The sequence below is a fragment of the Geotrypetes seraphini genome, chromosome 8, assembly GCF_902459505.1.
Source record: "Geotrypetes seraphini chromosome 8, aGeoSer1.1, whole genome shotgun sequence".
Taxonomy (NCBI): Eukaryota; Metazoa; Chordata; class Amphibia; order Gymnophiona; family Dermophiidae; genus Geotrypetes; species Geotrypetes seraphini.
In genome coordinates, this window is record NC_047091.1 from 40095326 (window position 1) to 40115602 (window position 20277).

Sequence of the window (20277 nt, forward strand, 5' to 3'; positions counted from 1 at the left end):
TTCTAAAAATACAATAATTGGAGGCACACAACATTAGAAAAAAATATTTCTTCATTCAATGTGTAAGTAAACTCTGGAATTTGTTGCTAAAGAATGTGGTAAAAGCAATTAGTTTAGCCGAGTTTAAAAAAAGGTTTGGACAAGTTCCTAAAAGAAAAGTTCATAAGCTATTAAGTTGGACTTAGGAAAGTCCACTGCTTATTCCCGAGATAAGCAGCATAAAATCTGTTTTACTCTTTTGGAATCTTGCCAGGTACTTATGACCTGGATTGGCCACCATCAGCGGCGCACCAAGGGCAGGGCAATAGGTGCAGTCTGCCCCGGGTGCTGGCAGTAAGGGGGTGCACTGAGCAGTTATAGAGCCGCAGTCTATATAGGGTGAGCCAAAAGTATTTATTATTTCTTTTTATTATTTCTATTTATTATTTCTTTTTATTTTACAAGTGTCACTAATAACATTCATGTGAAGTTTTTGTATCAGTTACATTGTGTCGCTTTTACTTGATTATTGTTAAGTACTGTATTATACATATTCAATCCCTGTAAAATAAAAAGAAATAATGAATAAATACTATAGACCTACTTTTGGCCCACTCTATCTATATGTGCATGGCTGTCAGTTCTGCAGGTGCTGTGCCCCCTCCGACATTAAACTTCCTGTTCTGAGGCAGAGAGCCACACACATGAAGGGCCATTTTCTAAAAGAAAGTCTAAAGTTCGGTTCACGGAAGTTTCGCCCCCCACATTTCGCCCCCAGCAATTCGCCCCTCACATTTCGCCCCCGCACATTTCGCCCCCCGGATGTTTCGCCCCCACACATTTCGCCCCCGCACATTTCGCCCCCCGGATGTTTCGCCCCCACACATTTCGCCCCCGCACATTTCGCCCCTGAGTGTCAGACTATTCCTCTCGCAGGCGATTTCTTTGCCGACACGACGGCAGGCTACAAATTCAAAGTGCACAGCTGGCTGTTCTCACTGCCTCTAATGTCGGCCCTGCAGCTCTGGACTTCCCCACACCTGCTCTCTCCCCCCCCCCCCCCGATCACTATTATTTTAAATGTTATGGCAGCCACGGCGCTGTATCCATCGGAGGAGACTTCTAACCTCGGCCATGAAGTTGCTGTTGCAGGAAGAGTTCCGGGGCAGGCAGAGGTTAGAAGTCTCCTCCGATGGATACAGCGCCGTGGCTGCCATAACATTTAAAATAATAGTGATCGGGGGGGGGGGGGGGGAGAGAGCAGGTGTGGGGAAGTCCGGAGCTGCAGGGCCGCCAGCTGTGCACTTTGAATTTGTAGCGGTTTTTTTTTTTAAGGAGTCAGGGAGTATGCTGATGCGCCCCCGAACGCCGGCGCCGCCCCCCAGCGCGAAGAGAGTCGCTCGGCGCCGCGAGCCGCCAGCCCAAACGCGGCCCGCGCAGAGGCGCGGCCCCCCCCAACGACTAGCCGACCCCGAACGCCATCGCGAGCAGACAACCCCAACGCGGCCCGCGGCCCGGCAGTAGGGGAGCGCCGGTCCGCTGCGGTCGGCGCCGCCAGCCGCTACAGGGGGAGCGCCGGCACGCGCGTTCTGCGCCGCGAGCTGCTGGCCCTAACGCGGCTCGCGGCCTGGGAGGAAGGGAGCGCCGGTCTAATGCGTTTTTTGCCGCGGGCCGCTGGCTCCTACGCGGCTCGCGGCCTGGGAGGAAGGAAGCGCCGGTCTGGTGCGGTCGGCCATTGGTGCCGGAGGGGGAGAAGGAGCCCCCAAGCGGCCCGGCCGGGAGGAGGGGAGCGCCGGTACGGTGCGTTTTTGCGCCGCGGGCCGCTGGCTCCAACGCGGCCCGCGGTATGAGAGGAGGGAAGACTACCGGCTAAGGGCAGGAATCCGATCCGACGCTCCCGGGCAGGCGGACCAGCCCGCACGTGTGGGGCGACCCGCCCCGCTCATATAGTTGCCAGGAAGAGAGTTGTTCGGTGCCGCGAGCCGCTGGCTCACACGCGGCCCGCGGCCTGGGCAGAGGTGCCGCCCCCCCCAACGATTAGCCGACCCCGAACGGCAAAGCAACCTGCGGCCAGGGAGGAGGGAGTCGGCGGCCCTGAAAGCCGGCGCGGCCGACGCCCCGACTCCTTGCAAGCCGCACCCCCCCTCCTGCACCAGCTCCACGCGGGGAGAGCCGGCAACAAGTTTAAAAAACGCCGAGGGCAGAAAGCCGATCGGCAAGAAGGCGCAGCGCTCTAAGGCGGGCGGACCCGCACGCAAGTTCCGGGCGGGCCGCCCCCACCGTCCTCTTCCTCATCGAGAGCGCCGTCGTGTCGGCAAAGAAATCGCCTGCGAGAGGAATAGTCTGACACTCAGGGGCGAAATGTGCGGGGACGAAATGTGTGGGGGCGAAACATCCGGGGGGCGAAATGTGCGGGGGCGAAATGTGCGGGGGCGAAATGTGTCTGGGGGCGAAATGTGGGGGGCGAAATGTGAGGGGCGAATTGCTGGGGGCGAAATGTGGGGGGCGAACCTTCCGGATCCCCTAAAGTTCAACATGGATGATTCCCGCTAAACATCCAATGTTAGAAGCACATAAACAAACATTTTCGAAAGCTGAACCACTAGATATCCACACAAACTTTTTTTTAAAAAATCGCCTACTTGGACGTCTAAGGCCGACAGGACGTCCAACCCCATTTTTGGTTAAAGAAAAATCCAAGTTGAAAACATCCAAATTCAGACCATTTGGACATGGGAGTGGCCATCATTGTAATGGACTGACCACACAGATATGTCAACAGAGCAGTGGGACACCTTAGAGAGCACTGCTGTGAATTTCACATAAAGGGTGCCAGAAGTTCATCTCACCATAACCCCCTTAAAATTATGGTGAGTCGTCAAATACTCCCCTAAAACTTATTATACCCCAATAGCCCTTATGGCTGCAGGTGGCACCTATACTATTTAGCAGTATAGTACTATTTTGTTGGGCTCACACTTTCCACCATAAGTGTAGTGGTTAGAGTGCTTGAGTACCTGATTGTAAAAACCACTTAGATAACCTTGATAGGCGGTATATAAAATCCTGAGAATATATGGGCTTGGGTCCTCCTCTCTATGGTTCACTAGCCCTTCCACCAGGTTACTTAAGACATCTGTGTGATGCTCTACTAGGCTTTCCAAGACCAAGATTTTTGGGGGGTGGGAGTGGGTCAATGAGCAGCTGGGGAGGGGTCATACCATAATGTTTCCAGTGTTCATCTGGTCAGTTTGGGCACCTTTGTGGCACTTAAGACGCTTCTAAAACAGGTCTAGCTCAGAATGTCTAAGTTCCATCCAGGATGTCTTAGGAAAGGTTCGATTATTGCCACAAGACGTCCTAGTTAAGCATGCCCAAAACCGCACATAACATGCCTTCCAACACAGAAAATTATTTTAGTTATCAGAACTTGAATGTCTTGGTGATTAGGACATCCAAGTGCCGACTTAGGCGTTTTTTGCACAGGTTTTAGTTTTTTCATTATGAACTTCACAGACTAACTCTGCAACTGCTTGATGCACCCCCCTTTGGAGGGGAAGGTGATATACCTGGAGGAAGGGGGTACTTCACCCCAGGTGGTAACTAAGGTAGGTACTCCACCAGCCACTGTTGGAAGCAGGATGCTAGGCTTGATAGATTTTTGGTCTATCCCAGTAAGGTGATGTTTTATGTTTTCATGTGCTTTTTTCTGGAAAGTTCTATGGGTCAATAGTCAAAGTGATTTAACTAGTCAGAATCGACTCCTGGCTGGTTAGATCACTTGTGTGGACTATCTGCTAATATTCAGTGGCCCAAACAGGTTATGGCCCTTATCCACTAATGTGAAAGCCAGCTATGTTGTGGGCGGTCTGGGGACAGAGTCAGCATTTAAACAGTTATGTGCCGATATTCAACATTCATCCAACTACCTAAGTTAAGCAACCATATCAGACTGCATAAAAGGCAGTCTTATCCGCGTACAGTGTTGCTTAGACCATTAAGTACCGACTAATGCACTTAATTGCATAAGAAATAGCTACCTGCATACACCAGAATATTCAGTGCTGGTGCCTGGACATGGCCAGCAATGAGGCCCTGATTCTGCAAAGTGCGTTCCGATTTTAGGCATCCGTAGGCGTCCTACAGCTGTCTAATCAGCCAATCGGGATGCATGTTTTTTAAAAAAATGCTCCCCAGGCAGGCCACCTATATTGAAGGTGCCTCTGGGAGCCTAGGGAGGCCCACAAGACGCCTAAGCGCCTTAGGTGAACCTAGGTGGCCCTATGTGTCTCCCTAGTAGAGGAAGAGACGCTTACAATGTAGGCCAGCAAAATGCTGGCCTTCTTTGTAAGTAGACGCGGCCGCTATACTTATTGCGGCAAGGGATCTCCCTGCCGTAATAAGTATAGCGGCTGCTTGTCCAATCGCTGGCAGGAGGATGCCCAAACCCTCCTGCCGGAAGGCTGCCCTCCCCCTTACACTCCTGATTGCCGGCAGGACGGTGCCCAACCCTTCCTTCCGGAAAGCCGCACCCCCTCCGGACCCCCCCCCCCCCCCGGCGCTAACAGCCCCCTAACCTTCCCCCCAACTAACCTCTAAAGTGTTGGCCGGCTGGGTCTTGCTGCCGTCCAGCCGGCAGGCCCGCCTCGTCTAAATAATTGCCCCTTCCTGGCCCATCCCCTCTAAGTCTAAGGCCTGATTGGCCCAGGCTCTAGAAGCCTGAACCAAACAGGCCGTAAGCATAGCGGGTCCTCCCATCCCCTCTAACCCTAATGCCTGATTAGCCTAGGCCTGATAATCCTAAGGCCTGATTGGTCCAGGCTTCTAGAGCCTGGGCCATTCAGGCCTTAGACTTAGAGGGGATGGGCCAGGCCTGCCTCATTTCTACGAGGCGGGCCTGCTGGCTGGATGGCAGCAAGACCCGGCTGGCTGGCCAACACTTTAGAAGTTAGTAGGGGGGGAGGTTAGGGGGTGGTAGCGCGGGGGGTCGTTAGCATGAGGGGTACGGAGGAGGTGCGGCTTTCCAGCAGGAGGGGTTGGGCACCTTCCTGCTGGCGATCGGGAGTGTCGGGGGGGGGGGACAGCCTTCCATCAGGAAGGGTTCGACTCCCTCATGCTGGCGATCGGACAGGCGGCCGCTATACTTATTGCGAAAGAGAAATCCCTTGCTGCGATAAGTGTAGCGACCGCATCTATTCTAACCCGATTCTCTAACTGGCGTCTGTAACATGGACGCCGGTTACAGAATTGGGGTTAGTGTAGGCCCGATTCTGTATAGGACACCCCTCCCAGGCGTCCTATACAGAATCAGGGCCTGAGTGTCTGGAAATAATGCCAGTGGCAGCTAAAAAACACTCTCTACCACAGCTGAATATCTTTCCTTGTGTGCCTCAAATAGATAATTGTGTGCAAATATTTTCAGTGGATATTTTTCAGTGGGAAAGAATCAGCCCACATTCCTTTGAATACTGGTGTAACTTAAGTGCATACTGGTTGCATAATTTAAATGGCCTGTTACAAAAGCTACCCTGTCAATAACTTGGGAAGCAGTGCACCATTAGTTTTTAATGTAAAAGCTTGCCAATGTGTGGTTAGTTAATACCCAGGCACTTAACACACTAATTTTGATGCAATTTCCAGACCATAATGACAACATGTATGCAAATAATCTTAAATACATGACCTCATTAGTTAGTACCATGGCAATGCTGCCACATTCTACAGCAAATGTTAAAGCCCTGAGGAAACTTGCAATACCAGACTTGTTATAAATGTGGTTTAGCAGAGAGATTTTATAATGACAAAAAGTCTAACTTCAGCTTCTTTCAATAACTGTTAAACACAAACACAAAACATTCCTTTAACCCTTCTGGTCTTTATTTTCTCCTCATGATCATCTCTCACTTTTTCCCTATTTTGTCACTTCATGTCCCACACTTCTTTTTTTTTTTTTTTACCTCATTTTCCTGGCCCTTCTGATACTCCCGATCCCACAGGATCACCTTTCTGTCCTTCCCACCACCTGTCACAATGGTCCCATTCTTTAGCACGCACAAGCTAAAAATGCCACCTTCGTGAGCACCTGGGACAGCATGAGTGATCCGGTTCCCACCTGTAACAACAGAATTGTATCAACAAACACACATGGCATGCCTTCTCCCCCTTCTTGAACACATCAATGTAAATCTTTCACTCACCAACCAAAGACACTAAAGGGTAAATTCAATAAAGAATACCAAAAAGTAGGTACATTAAAATATAGGCACTAAGGCCCTGATTCTATAAATGGCGCCTAACTCTTAAGAAGTCATTGAATATAATTGTCAATCATTCACTGTGAACCGAAAAAAAACACACCAAAATTGTTTTTTGTCGTATTTTCCACAGATCTCAGCTGGTTCTTAAGAAATTTAGTATGTCTTGTCCTAAATGAAGTTGATGCAAAATTTTTAAAATATTTCCCACCATAACACTTGTGAAAATTAACTGTGAACTGAAAAAAAAACCACATCAGAAAGTTTTATGGCATATCTTGCAGAAAAATGAAAAGTCAAAAAGTAATGTTTCAATTAAGCAGACGTTCGAAGTGCGCTCCCTTTGCATGAAAGCACACCCTCAGCCTTAGCCATCACTGATGTATGGACTTGTCATAAGAACATAAGAAATGCCTTCACCGGATCAGACCGAGGTCCATCAAGTCCAATGCTCCGCTCACGCGGCGGCCCATTTAGGTTCTCTATTATGAAAACCTGAAATTACCGTATCCCTCAATATGATTTGAAAGAAGGTGTATATCCAACTTCCCGAAGAGTAGTCTCCTCCACAACATCAACAGGAAGAGAATTCCAAGCGCCCACCACTCGTTGTGAGAAACAGAACTTCCTGGCATTCGTCCTGAACCTGCTTCAGCTCAGCCCACACAGATGACGTCAGATATTACTGTCTGGTAGATGTGTTCCTGTATCAGTCCCCAGATTCGGTAGGCAATTAGTTTTAGATCTGGTGAATTTGCAGGCCAGATATCTGGACCAATGAAGTCTGGGGTATCCCGATGTAGCAGTTCTATGGTGTCCTTTGCCCGATGTGCTAGCACATTGTCCTGTTGGAAGATAAAGTAGTCTCCCAACATGCGACAGATCATTGGCAACAGCTTCTGTGTCAAGAAGATGTCCCAGTAGTATGCATTGTTGATCTTAACCCCAGGATCAGTGAAGAACAAATATGTGAATCTGAGTTTCGAGATTGCAACCGAGATCATGCTTGATTGGCTGAAGGTTGAGCGAGTCCATACTAGGCGTTTGACATTACCCTCACACTTCAGAGTTGTTGAAGGTATATACAGAAGATCATTGTGTGTGTTAATTGGTGGAGCTACTGTAAATATTTTTTCATATGTAAACCAGATGAAGCTGATGCTGTGCTCCGAGTACTTGATCAAAAGCTGCTTGCATGGTTTCAGGTGTGTGTCTTTGTTGTTAATTCTTGGGCACGATGCTTTTTAAGACACTAATTTCAGATTACTATGAAAATGATCTATTCGCTGAAGAAATATGACCATATCACCGCCGCATTCCTCAACTCAGACTGGCTCCCAATACAAGCAAGAATACTATTCAAATTTTACTGTCTACTATTTAAAGCCATGAATGGAGACAGCCCAGCTTATATGAACAACCGCCTTATCCGAACGACCACCATAACCAGGCAAAGAAGAACCCAGACACCCCCCAATCAGAGGCGTCAAATGCAAAAAAATGTACGATGGCCTACTGGCCACGCAGGCAGCGAAACTAAACTAAACTATCCAATCTACTGACCACGACACCAGACTACAAAACTTTCAGAAAAGAAATAAAAACCCTGCTATTCAAGAAATCAATCAAAACAAACTAACACCACAGGAAGCACTTCAGTTCCCCGAAGTAACCCGTTCAACTCTGTAGCTCTTCTGGAAATGTCCAGATAATCTCTTATGTAATCCGCAAGGTAATGGCGGAATAAAAGTCACTAATGTAATGTAGTATAATTATCCTAACCACAGCTGTATGGCTTATTTCTGTTTCTCTTGCTATTTGGCGAGTTGTTCGGTATGTTTGTGACGCATCCTCCTGGCTCAGTGAAAGATTGTGTACAGCGTCAATGTGCTCTTGTGTGCAAATCAAGTGTGGTCATCCACCGCCTGACTTATGATCCACAGTGCCCATTACTTGGATCTTGCATAGTAGCACATTAAGGTTGTTTTTGTTCCAACCATTTTGTGGGAACACTTTCAACAATTGTCGACTGCTGTAGCCTTTTAGCAGCACCAAGTTATCAGAATTTTTACAATATTTTATATCAACTTCATTCAGGACACGATGCAATAAATTTCATAAGAGTCTGCCAAGTTCTGTGGAAGATATGACAAAACATTTTAGTGTGGTTTTTTTTTTTTTCCATTTCACAGTGTATAAACACACCTAAGTGGTCTTAAGCATTAATAGATGTTGAAACCTTAGGCACATTCTCATTTAGGCCAGGATTTTCTTGGCCTAAATGAGTCTGCCTAAGTGAAACCATGCCCAGAATTCTGCCCTAACCATGCCCACTTACTGGCAAATACCTTAGAGTAGACAACCAATTCAAAGTGGTAGGTGCCTAAAAGCTAATCAATTTTTTTTGGTCTTTTGTTTTTTATTTAATGGTGCTTTATAGGCATCAATTAAACCAATTTAGACAATTAAGTTAGATACCTAGATCTTATAGGCACGCCAGTCTTGGCACCTAACTTTATACATCACTTAATCTGGGCCTGAGTATCAATTCTGCAATAGCAATTGTGTGCAAAACTGGAGCATAAATTGGCATGTACATGCAGTGGTGTACCTAGCATATGTGACACCCGGGGCCCATCATTTTTTTACACACCCCCCATCTATATGAAAAATATGATTTTTAGCAACAATCCACATATCACACAAGAGTGTACCTAGGAAAAGGCAGCATTTAAACACTGCAGTGAGCACTAGAACACCAACACATACATTGTAAAACTAAACAAGCCAGATCCCACAGTCAGTTGATCCTGCAGTCAATGCCAACTGAAAACTATGTTCTTTTCATACACACAGAACAGAGAGACACCCTCGCCCAATATGGAATAATCAAACTAAAAACAGAAATATGTAGACAAAAGTTAAACTGAACCGCCAAGAAACCAGACCCTGGATACAATGCAACACCACAAAAACAGTAACACATGTCCTCTAATACATTGCAAAATATAAAGACAGTAAATGTAAATTTGAAAAAAACTGATACATAACAATCACCACTTTACAAATTAACAAATAAAAATAAAACAAATAATGAGAAATAAAAAAAATACCATTTTATTGGACTAATCCCCGTAAGCTCGGTCCCCATCACCGCAAACCACCTGATTCCATCCACACAAGCCTTGAATTGTTTTATATTGAACTTATTATATTAAAGTATATAAAGAAACAATATTCTGTACAATTGTCAATTTATAAAAAAGCGTCTTCTCCCCACTCTCTCTTCCCCATTTCCCTTCAGCGTCCTCAGCCCACTCTCTCTCCACTTTCCTTCAGCGCACGCACATAAAAACAAGCAAGTAATTTTATATCATTTTCATTCTATTCATTCATAGAAATTAAAGTCTAAATAATGCCAGTCACATAACAAAACATGATTTTACAAAAATAATTCCCTGCACAGTCAAGCCTGCAAGGATTACTAGATGTCTTTCAGCAGCTCCCCTCCCTCCCTCCCCCTTACCTTCGTGGCCAAGTCAAAATGATCTACCAACAATAAAATTTTAAAAACACAAAGCACACTGAACGCAGAGAAAATGTTAATCATCATTTATATTCCGCGGGTTTTCAAAGAGGTCAAGGCAGATGACTTTATGCAATGTCACCTCAGTAACAACTATACAAAAATAAACAAATATACCCCCTCCCTTTTAACTAAACCGTGATAGCGTTTTTTAGCGCAGGGAGCTGCGCTGAATGCCCCACGCTGCTCTCGATGCTCATAGGATCCCTGTGCTAAAAACCGCTATTGCGGTTTAGTAAAAGGGTGGCCATAGTGCAAAATATAGACAGCATATATAAATTCTCAAAACGGACACATTTTGATCACTAAATTGAAAATAAAATCATTTTACCTACCTTTGGTAATTTCATCAGTCTCTGGTTGCACTTTATTCTTCTGACTGTGCACTTTATTCTTCTTTCAGCCTCTTGTATGCTTCCTCTCCTCCAGACCTCATTCCCTCCCCAAACTTTTTGTCTGTTTCACCCTGCCCCCTTCTTTTTTTTCTCTCTCCATACCCCCTTTCTTTCTGTATGTCTGTCTTTCTCTCTCTCTCCGTGCCCCATTTCGTTCTTTGTTTCACCCTGCCCCCTTCTTTCCTTTCTCTCTCCATGCCCTCTTTCGTTTTGTATGTCTGTCTTTCTCTCTCTCTCTCCGTGCCCCATTTTTCTTTGTTTCATGCTGCCCTCTTTCTTTCTTTCTGGCTCCCTGTCCCCCCCCCCTTTCTTTCTTTCTCCCTGCCCTCCCCTCCCCCATGCCACCACCATTGGGAAAATGCTGCCACTGCCGCTGAGGAATAGGCTGCCACTGCCGCCATCGGGAACAGGCCAGCGCTGAGTACGCCCTGCTTCTCTTCCCCACGGGGCCAACCAATTCTCGCCGCCCAACGTCAATTCTAATGTCGGAGAGGACGTTCTGGGCCAGCCAGGCAGCGATTGGCTGGCCCAGAACGTCCTCTCCGACGTCAGAATTGACACGGGTGGTGAGAGTTGGTCAGCCCCACAAGGAAAAGCAGGGAGAACTCGGCGCTGGCCTGTTCCCGAAGGCGGCGGTGGCACTCAAGTGGCTAAAGAGCCGCAGTTTGCCGGCCTAGGGAGAACACTGGAGTGTGGCCAGCTGTGCACCCCCTTGGGACGTAAACCCTGGGTGGACCGCCCGCCCCCACCCTGGTATGCCACTGTCTGTACCTCACTCCCTCCCTATGACCAAAAATTCTCCTTTCTTTCATTCCCCATGTACACAACCATGTCTTTCCCTCCCTTCCTCTCTCCCAAGTCCATGCCTTCTGTGTCCAAAAATGCATTCCCTCCCCCACCTCTGCATCTCATTCTCTCCCTTCCTCTCTCCCAAGTCCATGCATTCTGTGTCCAAAAACGCACTCCCTCCCCCACCTCTGTCCCTCCCTTCCTCCATCCTCTCTCCCAAGTTCATACCTTGTGTCCAAAATTGCACTCCCTCCCCCCTTTTGTGTTTCACGTTTGCCTCCTAGCCCTCATCTTAGCAACTTTCTCAGACAAATACAACTCGAGCCAAATACAGCTGTTCCTACCTGCCCTGCCGCGCACACAGAGCCGACCGGAAGTCTTCCCCGATGTCAGCGCTGACGTCGGAGGGAGGGCTTAAGCAAAGCCTGCCCTCCGACATCAGCGCTGACATTGGGGAAGACTTCCGGTCAGCTCTGTGTGCGCGGCAGGGCAGGTAGGAACAGAAGACGAGCCTCGCGGCTCGAGTTGTATTTAACCCCGCGGGTCCCCCGTCGTTCCCATTCAGCTCTCTCCGGCACCCCCTTGGGGCGTGCAACCGGGGCGGACCGCCCCCCTGGCCCCCCCCCCCCTAGGTAGCCACTGTATACATACCTAACTTTGGGCACAAGCATTTACTCCATGTCAAATGCTGGTGTGTAAAAGCTCAAGCCTAAAGTTGGCAGCTGTGTGCATAAAAGAAAGCCAATCACAGCATGGTGAAGTTAAAATTTGTTTTAACAGAATAGTTCTATATAGTATTTTATAACACCCCTGACCTGCCCATAGGCACACCCCCTTACTAGTTGTGTACTATAGCATTTAGGCGCTATGTTCATAGAATAGTGCCAGAGTACAAATTACTGCCAATTAGCAGTATTTAACGTCTATTATTGGTACTTGAGGCCAATTAGCACCTAATTTAATAATTAGGTTAGGTGCATAACTGGCACTGTTTTATAACTTGTGTGCCAAAAGTTGCTCACAGTCAGAAGTTTGGGCACATTACTTTATAGAATCTGCAAGAAAGTAGCCATCCAATGTATTGGGATGGCAAACCAGTCTAGTCAGATATGGGCCTACCTGCAACCTGCCTCTGCCCTCTTCTCTGGGCTATAAACCATCAGCAGAAGGTACATTCTTGCCTCTCTCAAACATATCTCCCCAACTGCCATCTGGAACATAATCTATTTAAGGAGAACCCTCCTCTGTTCCCAACTCAACAGCTGTGAAAAGGATTTCTATGCAGCCCATATATGTACTCGAAAGTGTCTCTCTGTATTGTCATCAGGGACTTTGGTGACAAGCATCAGTAAAACTACCTGAGATATCATGTATTAAAATGCTGGACCTTCCCTATAGAGACAGGTAGAGAGAGATGCACCAACCACTGCTTGATGCTTAGGAAGAGAGATATGAACTCCTGCTTGACTGACCTTTTCCCCAGACATAAAGGTTGCCACTAGAGTCTCCCGTCAGGACATCACCATTCTCTGTGAATGCCACACACAACACGTACTTTGGCTTTTCATGTTTCTGCCCAGAGGGGAGGAAAAAAAAATAAAAAGATACTGAGAACCACATCTAAAAAAAGTGCTCAGTAAAAGTACCATCACAGGTATTTTATTTGTGATGCAACCTAAAGTACACTCTTTTCTTAGTAGAAAACTCTTTTTTCTGATGTTTCTACAGTGACCCAAGAAAGATGAAAACAATTTTTCCTTTAGGCAACAAGTTCTTAATATGGGAGCAAAGTTATAGCATAGATATTGTAACAAGGTAGGCCCTGCGACTGAGCCAGGTAGTGAAAGGATGCCGATGCCTAGGGCTAGGCTGTGGAAAATACTCTCCCAAAGAGATAACACTACCCACACCAACACCTCTGCTCAGAACTACAGCCAGGCAAGGAAGATTCAGTGAAGAGCAAGGAAGTGCCTATTTGTTTTCGCCAGAATTAGAGAAGGGTGAACAATGGCTAAGGGGAACTAAAAGTACTCAGGATATTGTTCCTAGGGGGAGGATGCACCACACATCTCCTAACATTCATGGGGGACAATTCCAGGCAACACCAGGAAGATTCCAGTCCTCAATTTAGCCAGGAACAAGTCACACCTGTTGCTCATTATCCTGAGGCTTATAGGGACTAGCAGCAGTGCTCAGAGGGGAGGTAGCCACTGAACCAACCCACACTGGAGAGGAATGGAGACAGGAGACCAGTTCCAAGGGCACACAGCAGTATACCTCAGCCTAACACCCAGGTCAGATCTAACATTATGGAAGCTGAAATGTTAAATGAATTCATGAGGGAAGCTTCTGATAATGAAGACTTTTTAGATCAGGAAGAATCCATGGACTTTAGAGGGAAATGTTGATTCCGACCAGTGGGCTATGGAAACTGATGGGGTTTAAAGGAAGTTAGGCTGAGACTGGTGGTGCTAATTAAGGGGCTGGCTGTCTCTGTACTCTTAAGGCAAAAGAAAGGTTACTGAAAGCCTTAGTAGCTTGTGCGGGGTCCTTGCATTCCTTTTGAGCAAGAACCAAAAAGTTTCTAGGCTATGGCAATTAGCATTGCACAGCCTTGGCAGTAGTTTGGAGACTTTTTCTTTTGGGGGTTTTCCTTAGACTGGATTGTGGGTCCTAATTGGGAGGGACCACAGCCAATGGCCATTGTGGGAGGAGGTCCCTCCTGCCCTGAGCTCTGCATCCAGAGTTCAGAGGCAGATCCAGTCTAAAGCTGCCAGAAGTGTTTGCCAGCAAGAAACTGTATCCAACTGCAAGAAAGTATTTTGAAAGTAGTTTGGGAATCTATGGTCTATTGCACTGAGGTACAAAAGAGTCATTTTTGGACTCTAATTGGAAAATACAAGGTTTTTTCTTTTTGGAACTGTGAATGCAATTGTGGGTTTTGGAAAGCTGAGGTTCCTATTGGAATAAAGAAGTTTGTTTTGGAAGCAGAACTGGTGTTTTTTTTACTTGATCCATCAACTCCAATTAGTACTGATAATCCGCTCGGTCAGCACTCTGTGCTCTGGGCTCTTTTGGCCACTTCCGCTTGGGTGTGGCCTGGCCTGGTGATGCACGGTGACAATATCCATGTAAATCAGTGGTCTCAAACTCAAACCATTTGCAGGGCCACATTTTGGATTTGTAGGTGTTTGGAGGGCCTCAGAAAAAATAGTTAGTGTCTTATTAAAGAAATGACAATTTTGCATGAGGTAAAACTCTTTATAGTTTATGTCTTAATTTTTGGCTAAGTCTTAATAATAATATTGTACCGTATATACTTGAATATAAACCTGAATTTTTGGGTCCCGGTTTATATTCGGGTCAATGCCCCCTCCCAGAATTTTTTAAGGCCGCCACAGCCAGGCTCTGCCCCCACTCCTCCTCCCTGCCCTATCTTCCTACCTCTGCCAATCTGGTGAAGGTGCAGTGAGTCCTCTGCCAATCGTTGGTGGAGGAGCAGCGGGCAGGAGCACGCTTTCTGAACTCCTGCCCTGCTTCTAACCGGCTGCGCGGATCCACTTAGTCCATCTCAGTGGCATGAGCAGCAGTTCTGCTTCTCGGCACTGAGAAGCTTCCTTACTGGCTCCCATGAATTCTCGCCAAATCGCGCTGTTGCTCTTGCCGCTGAGATGGACTAAGTGGATCCACGCAGCCAGTTAGCAGAAGGGCAGGAGTTAAAAAAGCTTGCTCCTGCCTGCTGCACCTCCACCAACGATTGGCAGAGGACCCACTGCACCTCCACCAGATCGGCAGAGGCAGGAAGATAGGGCGGGGGGGGGGGGACAGAGGGCAGAGCCTGGGAGGGAGAGTGCAGAGCCTGACAGGGGAGGGGAGGCTGGAAGGGTGCCGAGTAAAGAGCCTGACAGGGGAGGGGAGCATGGAAGGATGCTGGGTGCAGAGCCTGACTGGGGAGGAAACTTGAATATTAAGCTGCCCAACATATTCAAGTTAACCATTTTTTTTTTCCCCTCTTTTTTGGGGGGTGGGGTCTTGACATATTCGGATCAACTTATATTCAAGTATATACAACGGATTGGACAATTTCCTGCTGGAAAAGGGGATAGAGGGGTATAGATAGAGGATTACTGCACAGATCCTGGACCTGTTGGGCAGCCGTGTGAGTGGACTGCTGGGCACGATGGACCTCAGGTCTGACCCAGCAGAGGCATTGCTTATGTTCTTATGTTATGTTTTTATAGCTAAAGAGACATATGATCAAGAAACTGTTTTATTTTACTTTTGTGATGATAAACATACTGAGGGCCTCAAAATAGTACCTGGTGGGCCGCATGTGGCCCTCGGGCCGTGAGTTTGAGACCACTGATGTAAATGCTATGGTTTGTTAGAATATATTGCAGAAATTTTCTATGAGCTGTCTCAATTGTAGTTTTTCTTGGAAGTGAAGGGAGCTCCTTGTGACCCTAGGCAAGTCACTTAATTCTCCATAGCCCCAGGTATGTTAGATAGATTGTGAGCCCACTGGGACAAATTGGGAAAATGCTTGATGTATATAAAATCCTAATAAACTTGAAACAACTATATTGATGAATCTCATTTTTTTAGTTTGTGTCATTTTTGTTTCGACTACTTTCTCATTAATTTGGGATCTTGGTCTCCCCCCACCACCCCCATTGTGAAGGAATTGTAAAGAATAATTGCCTTTGTAAATTTTTTTCTCTGTTATTGTGTAAATTTTTCTCTGATCTTTTTCAAAAAGTTTTTCTTTGACATTAGAATTGTTCTAAATAATACAAAAAATAAGGCGTTGCATGAATATAACCGCTCACCTCCAACTCAGTAACAGATAAGTGTATTTCCCCCATGCAATGCTCTTGTACAGGATCCCAGCATCTGGGCCTTACTCACTTGATGTACACCAGGCCCACACACTCACCTCAAAGATCCCCTGTCGTTTGCTCAGGGTGCTACCTTCCAGGGTCCAGAAATAGATGTGTGACTTTCCACAAGTGATGACCAAATTGGGCTCTGTAGGGTGAAAAGTTGCAGCCAGGACCGACTCGTTGGAACACTAGGAAGAAAATGTATTACCCTTTTTAAAGTTTGCATTTATTCACCACCACCAACACAGTCCTGCAATAAAAGGCAGCAAAATAAAGTTATAGGTAGGACTCAAGATACTAATACAGGGTGTCGGATCCCTATCTTGAACGGTTTACAAATGATGGAGCCTGACTGCAATAGGTGGGTGAGTGAGAAGAGGGTAACAATTGTGCTCACCACAGGGAGGCGATGTAGAGCCAACAGTTAAAAATGAATCGGTAGTACTCGTATAACTCCAATCTACACTGGAATGCATTAGCAGGCATATGATTACTTATTCAATTTTTCAAACCCAAAGGCTCAAGACAAAGTAAAAGCTATACAAATTTTAAAAGAGCACAAGGCCACATCAAACAGAATATCATTCATAAAGGGTAATTTTATAAATTTATTTTCACATGCAGAAACAGCCTTACATAAAATTGCTTTTCAATACATGCATGCTGACAAGACTATGTGCATTTATACACATATGACGTATGGGCATTCTGAAGGGAAGTATTTGGGCAGAGCAGGGGAACAACTGAAATGCACTCATGTATTCTATAAAATAAGTCGGCTACATGCACGCCTGCTGCTGAGCAGTTGAAAGTGTGGGCACGGATATCTGCATACCATAGGGGCAGGATCTGGGTACTTTAAAAAAATAAAAAAAGCTGGTCCTACAGAACCCCCTAGCAAGTCTGATTTTCAGAATATCCACAATGAGTTTGCATAAGGTAGATTTTGCATACCTTGTCTCCACTGCATGAAAATCTCTCATGCAAATCTCTAATGAAAACCAGCCCAGCTAGGAGGTACTCCAGGACCACCTTGAGAAGTGTTGTAATAAAATGCATATGGACACTTGCATTGTCGAAAATGGCAACTAGTTTTTTTAAAAACTTCTCACAGAAACAAACATAAAATAATGGCCCACTGGTAGCAATTTCCAAAACAATGCAGGTATTTGGAAGGTCCACAAATATATTAACAAATGAATTTTACAGCAGTTCTCAAAGGAAAATACCCAAGAAAAGTGAGATTTATATCTGCCTTTTCTTTAGGCACTTTGGGGCTGATTTTATAAGTGACACCTGAAACGGCATGTGTCTAAAAAAAATGGTGTCTGCCGCATGTCAATCACATATAGGCGCCACTTCAGAGAATCACAGCTACCGGTGCCCAACAACAAATTTAGGAGCTGGTTATGTAGGCCAGGGTTTTAAAGGCCTACATTTTTGGCACCTAGGTTTGTTGTGGAATCACACCTAGCAGCGCTTAGCAACACCTAAGGCCAACTCCACCCCTAAGCATATCTACTTAGATGTGTGGCATCACCAAGGGCTAGATTCACTAAGCAAACTGATCATGTACAGATCAGTTTGCGACCCCTTTGCGACCCGATTTTCCTCCAACCCGATTCACTAACCTCCATCCCGATCATCCTCTGATCCGTGCATGCAAATGAGGAGGGAACGGCATTCAAAAAAAAAGGAGGAACATCGACTGGGCTGTCCGATCAAAAATAAGCGACTGCTGAGGACCAGTCGCTCAGGTCCTTTCCAACTGCCCTGCTCTCTGCCCTGATCTCTTGTTCTCTGCCCCGATTCTCCAGCCACCATGTTCTGCCTTGAATCTCCTGCTCTCTGCCCCGACTCTCTGCCGCAATTCTCCTGCTCTCTTGCCACCCTGTTCTGCCCCGACTCTCCTGCCCTTCCCCGCAGTTCAAGCCCGTGGTTTTAACCTGCAGGTTTAAAGCGGGTTAAAACCACGGGCTCACAAAAAAGTAGGGCTCGCAAAAAAAAAAAAGTGTTTCCTAAAGTAAAAGAAAAGTTTTGTTTCCTGCTGCCGGGCACGAGGGCCAGAACATGTGTAGACCATCTACAGATGGTCTGCGCATGCATCAATCGCTGGAGAGCGATCGGTGCAGTTGGTTGGGGATGCGATTCCGAGCATCCTAATTTGCATGAGGGTGCTTCGTGAATCAACCCCCCGGCCATGGATTGGATCGCTCACTGATCAGATCCGATCCATGGCCTTAGTGTATTTAGCTCCAAGTGCTGCTAAATGCTCAGGTGTTAGCGGCTGATTCCAGGAGGCTTCCAAGTTTTTTTTGGGGGGGTAGGGGTCATTGCTTAATTAGCTTTTAATGCCAAAATCAATTATTGTGCCTCTTAAAGCCGATTAAACTAAGTTTATCATGCCTGCCAGTGCTTAACTTTAGTCGGTAATTACGGAATTTTACTCTTTCTCTTCCCAACAATGCGATTAGTATGCAAAACTAAATCCATGTAGCCTTTTCCATCCTTCCTCACTCTGAGAAAAACCTCAGTTCTGCTGAATGGGGGTAGAAGTATGGCACTGGGGACACTCAATATACTTTTATCCACTGGGGAGGAGGCGGTGGGTAAACAACCATTCACCACCCACAGATGGCCTTTGAAAAATATCCTCAACACAATATAAACCAATATACTCATAAAATAACTAAGTGCAGTACATCACTGACTCATTTCTATAAATGGCACCGACAAAGCTCACCAATAAAATTTCATGTTAAGTGTTATTCTATAACTAGAGCTTAGAATTGGGCACTATTTATAGAATAACATTTGGCAACGGGATCCACACCCAATTTTAGGTGCAAGAACTTACACCAAGTAAAACCTGGAGCGAATTCTAATGCCCAAATTATATGCAGATCTCCCTTGGTACTTGGGATCTGGGTTAGCCACTGTTGGAAAACAGGATACTGGGCTTGATGGACTTTCTGGACTTTCGGTCTGTCCTTGTATGGCAATTACGTTCTTTATTTTATAATACTGCGTGCAAATTCCAGAAATAACTTTGATCTGGCCATGCCCCCTCCCATGACCGCACCTCCTTTATGGATGGAAGGGGGAGAGAAAGAATTAGTGAAAGATCGAGTAATAAAAGGATGGGGAATAGGAGAGCTGAGGTGGAGGGGGGAAGACATTGAAAGCTGTAGGTAGATATAGGGACATTGAAGACTGGATAGAAAGAATGAATTAAATCTGGACAGAGATAGAAACATCAATTGAAGAAAGCTGAAAAGGTGGAATGAGATAAATGGCAAATGAACAGGAAATTTTGGCAAGAGTGTTAGAAGATGGATAAAAGCAAAAACCAGACACTGGGACCAATACAATTAGAAAACATCCTGTTTCCAACAGTGTTATTTCCATGGGTAAACAGTTTTCTAAAGTTTACCAGCTACAGATATAGCTAACTTTCACATGTACTATTTACACAGATAAGTACATACACTAACATAATTTTCAAAGGCATGTTGAAAATGGCTGCATCCTCTCACCACCTAATGTACAAAGGGACTATTCTGGAAAAAAAATGACAAGTAAAAAGCATAAAAGCTAGATTTATATTTTTAAAGCTGTGTGCACTACTTTTGTCAGAAAAAGTTCCTGCATGCATAGACTGTCAATGACTCAGATGTTTGGGGAGGCTAATGTGAATTAGGGCTAGGGTGTGGTGGTCCAAGCTAAAACTCTTGGTGGGGGGAGAATGTGCAACACATTCAGCCTTTTGTCAGCAGTAAATGGATAGGGCGGCACTTTTCCAGTATTAAGCATAATGTGAAGTAATACAAAAAACTTTAGTCATGCAGGACCAATAAGGCAAGTCTATTATAAGACTGATTTACTTCCAGAAGTCACACAAGGGCATACCTAGGAAAAGGTAATGTAAATATTAACATTCTTATGTCCACTGATATCCACTAAACACACTGGATTAATACAGGGAGGGAAGAGAAAGACTAGCAGAGCCAGTAGCAGTGAACAGGATTCTGGCCCTACGCATGATTTAAATTTTCTTTGCAGCCTCCAGAATTGAGGAGACAGTGGCAGGGATTCCTATTTATTCCTGCTGTTGAGGCAGGGAAAGAAAGATAGTCTTGGGAGGCTTAGTTTTCCCAAGCCTCTTCTACAGGGCGCCTATGCCTGCAGGAAGTGTAAATCTGTGAACATATTCATCAGTTTTTAGAGAAGGTTGCAGACATAACTATGGCCTCTATCTCAAGTGCAAACTACAATGTAGTCTGTCCACTCTATACAACACCCCTGGAATAGTTATCTTTGGGGACTTTGACTTCAGAGGGCATTGAAAACTGGTAAATCTGCAAGGATAACAAGGCCTAGGTAACATGACC

General features: G+C 45.9%; 1 protein-coding gene across 3 annotated transcripts in view; it reads right to left on the bottom strand.

The window, feature by feature from the left end:
• Positions 1–20277, bottom strand: part of EML2 (EMAP like 2) — a 209793-nt gene that overhangs the window by 118038 nt on the left and 71478 nt on the right. For all 3 annotated transcript variants that reach the window (XM_033954399.1, XM_033954400.1, XM_033954401.1), the window contains 3 exons: positions 15940–16074; positions 12476–12575; positions 5937–6091 (listed from right to left, as the gene is read on the bottom strand). In XM_033954399.1, the coding sequence (XP_033810290.1) occupies positions 5937–6091; positions 12476–12575; positions 15940–16074 (390 nt within the window). The remainder of the gene's footprint in view (positions 1–5936; positions 6092–12475; positions 12576–15939; positions 16075–20277) is intronic.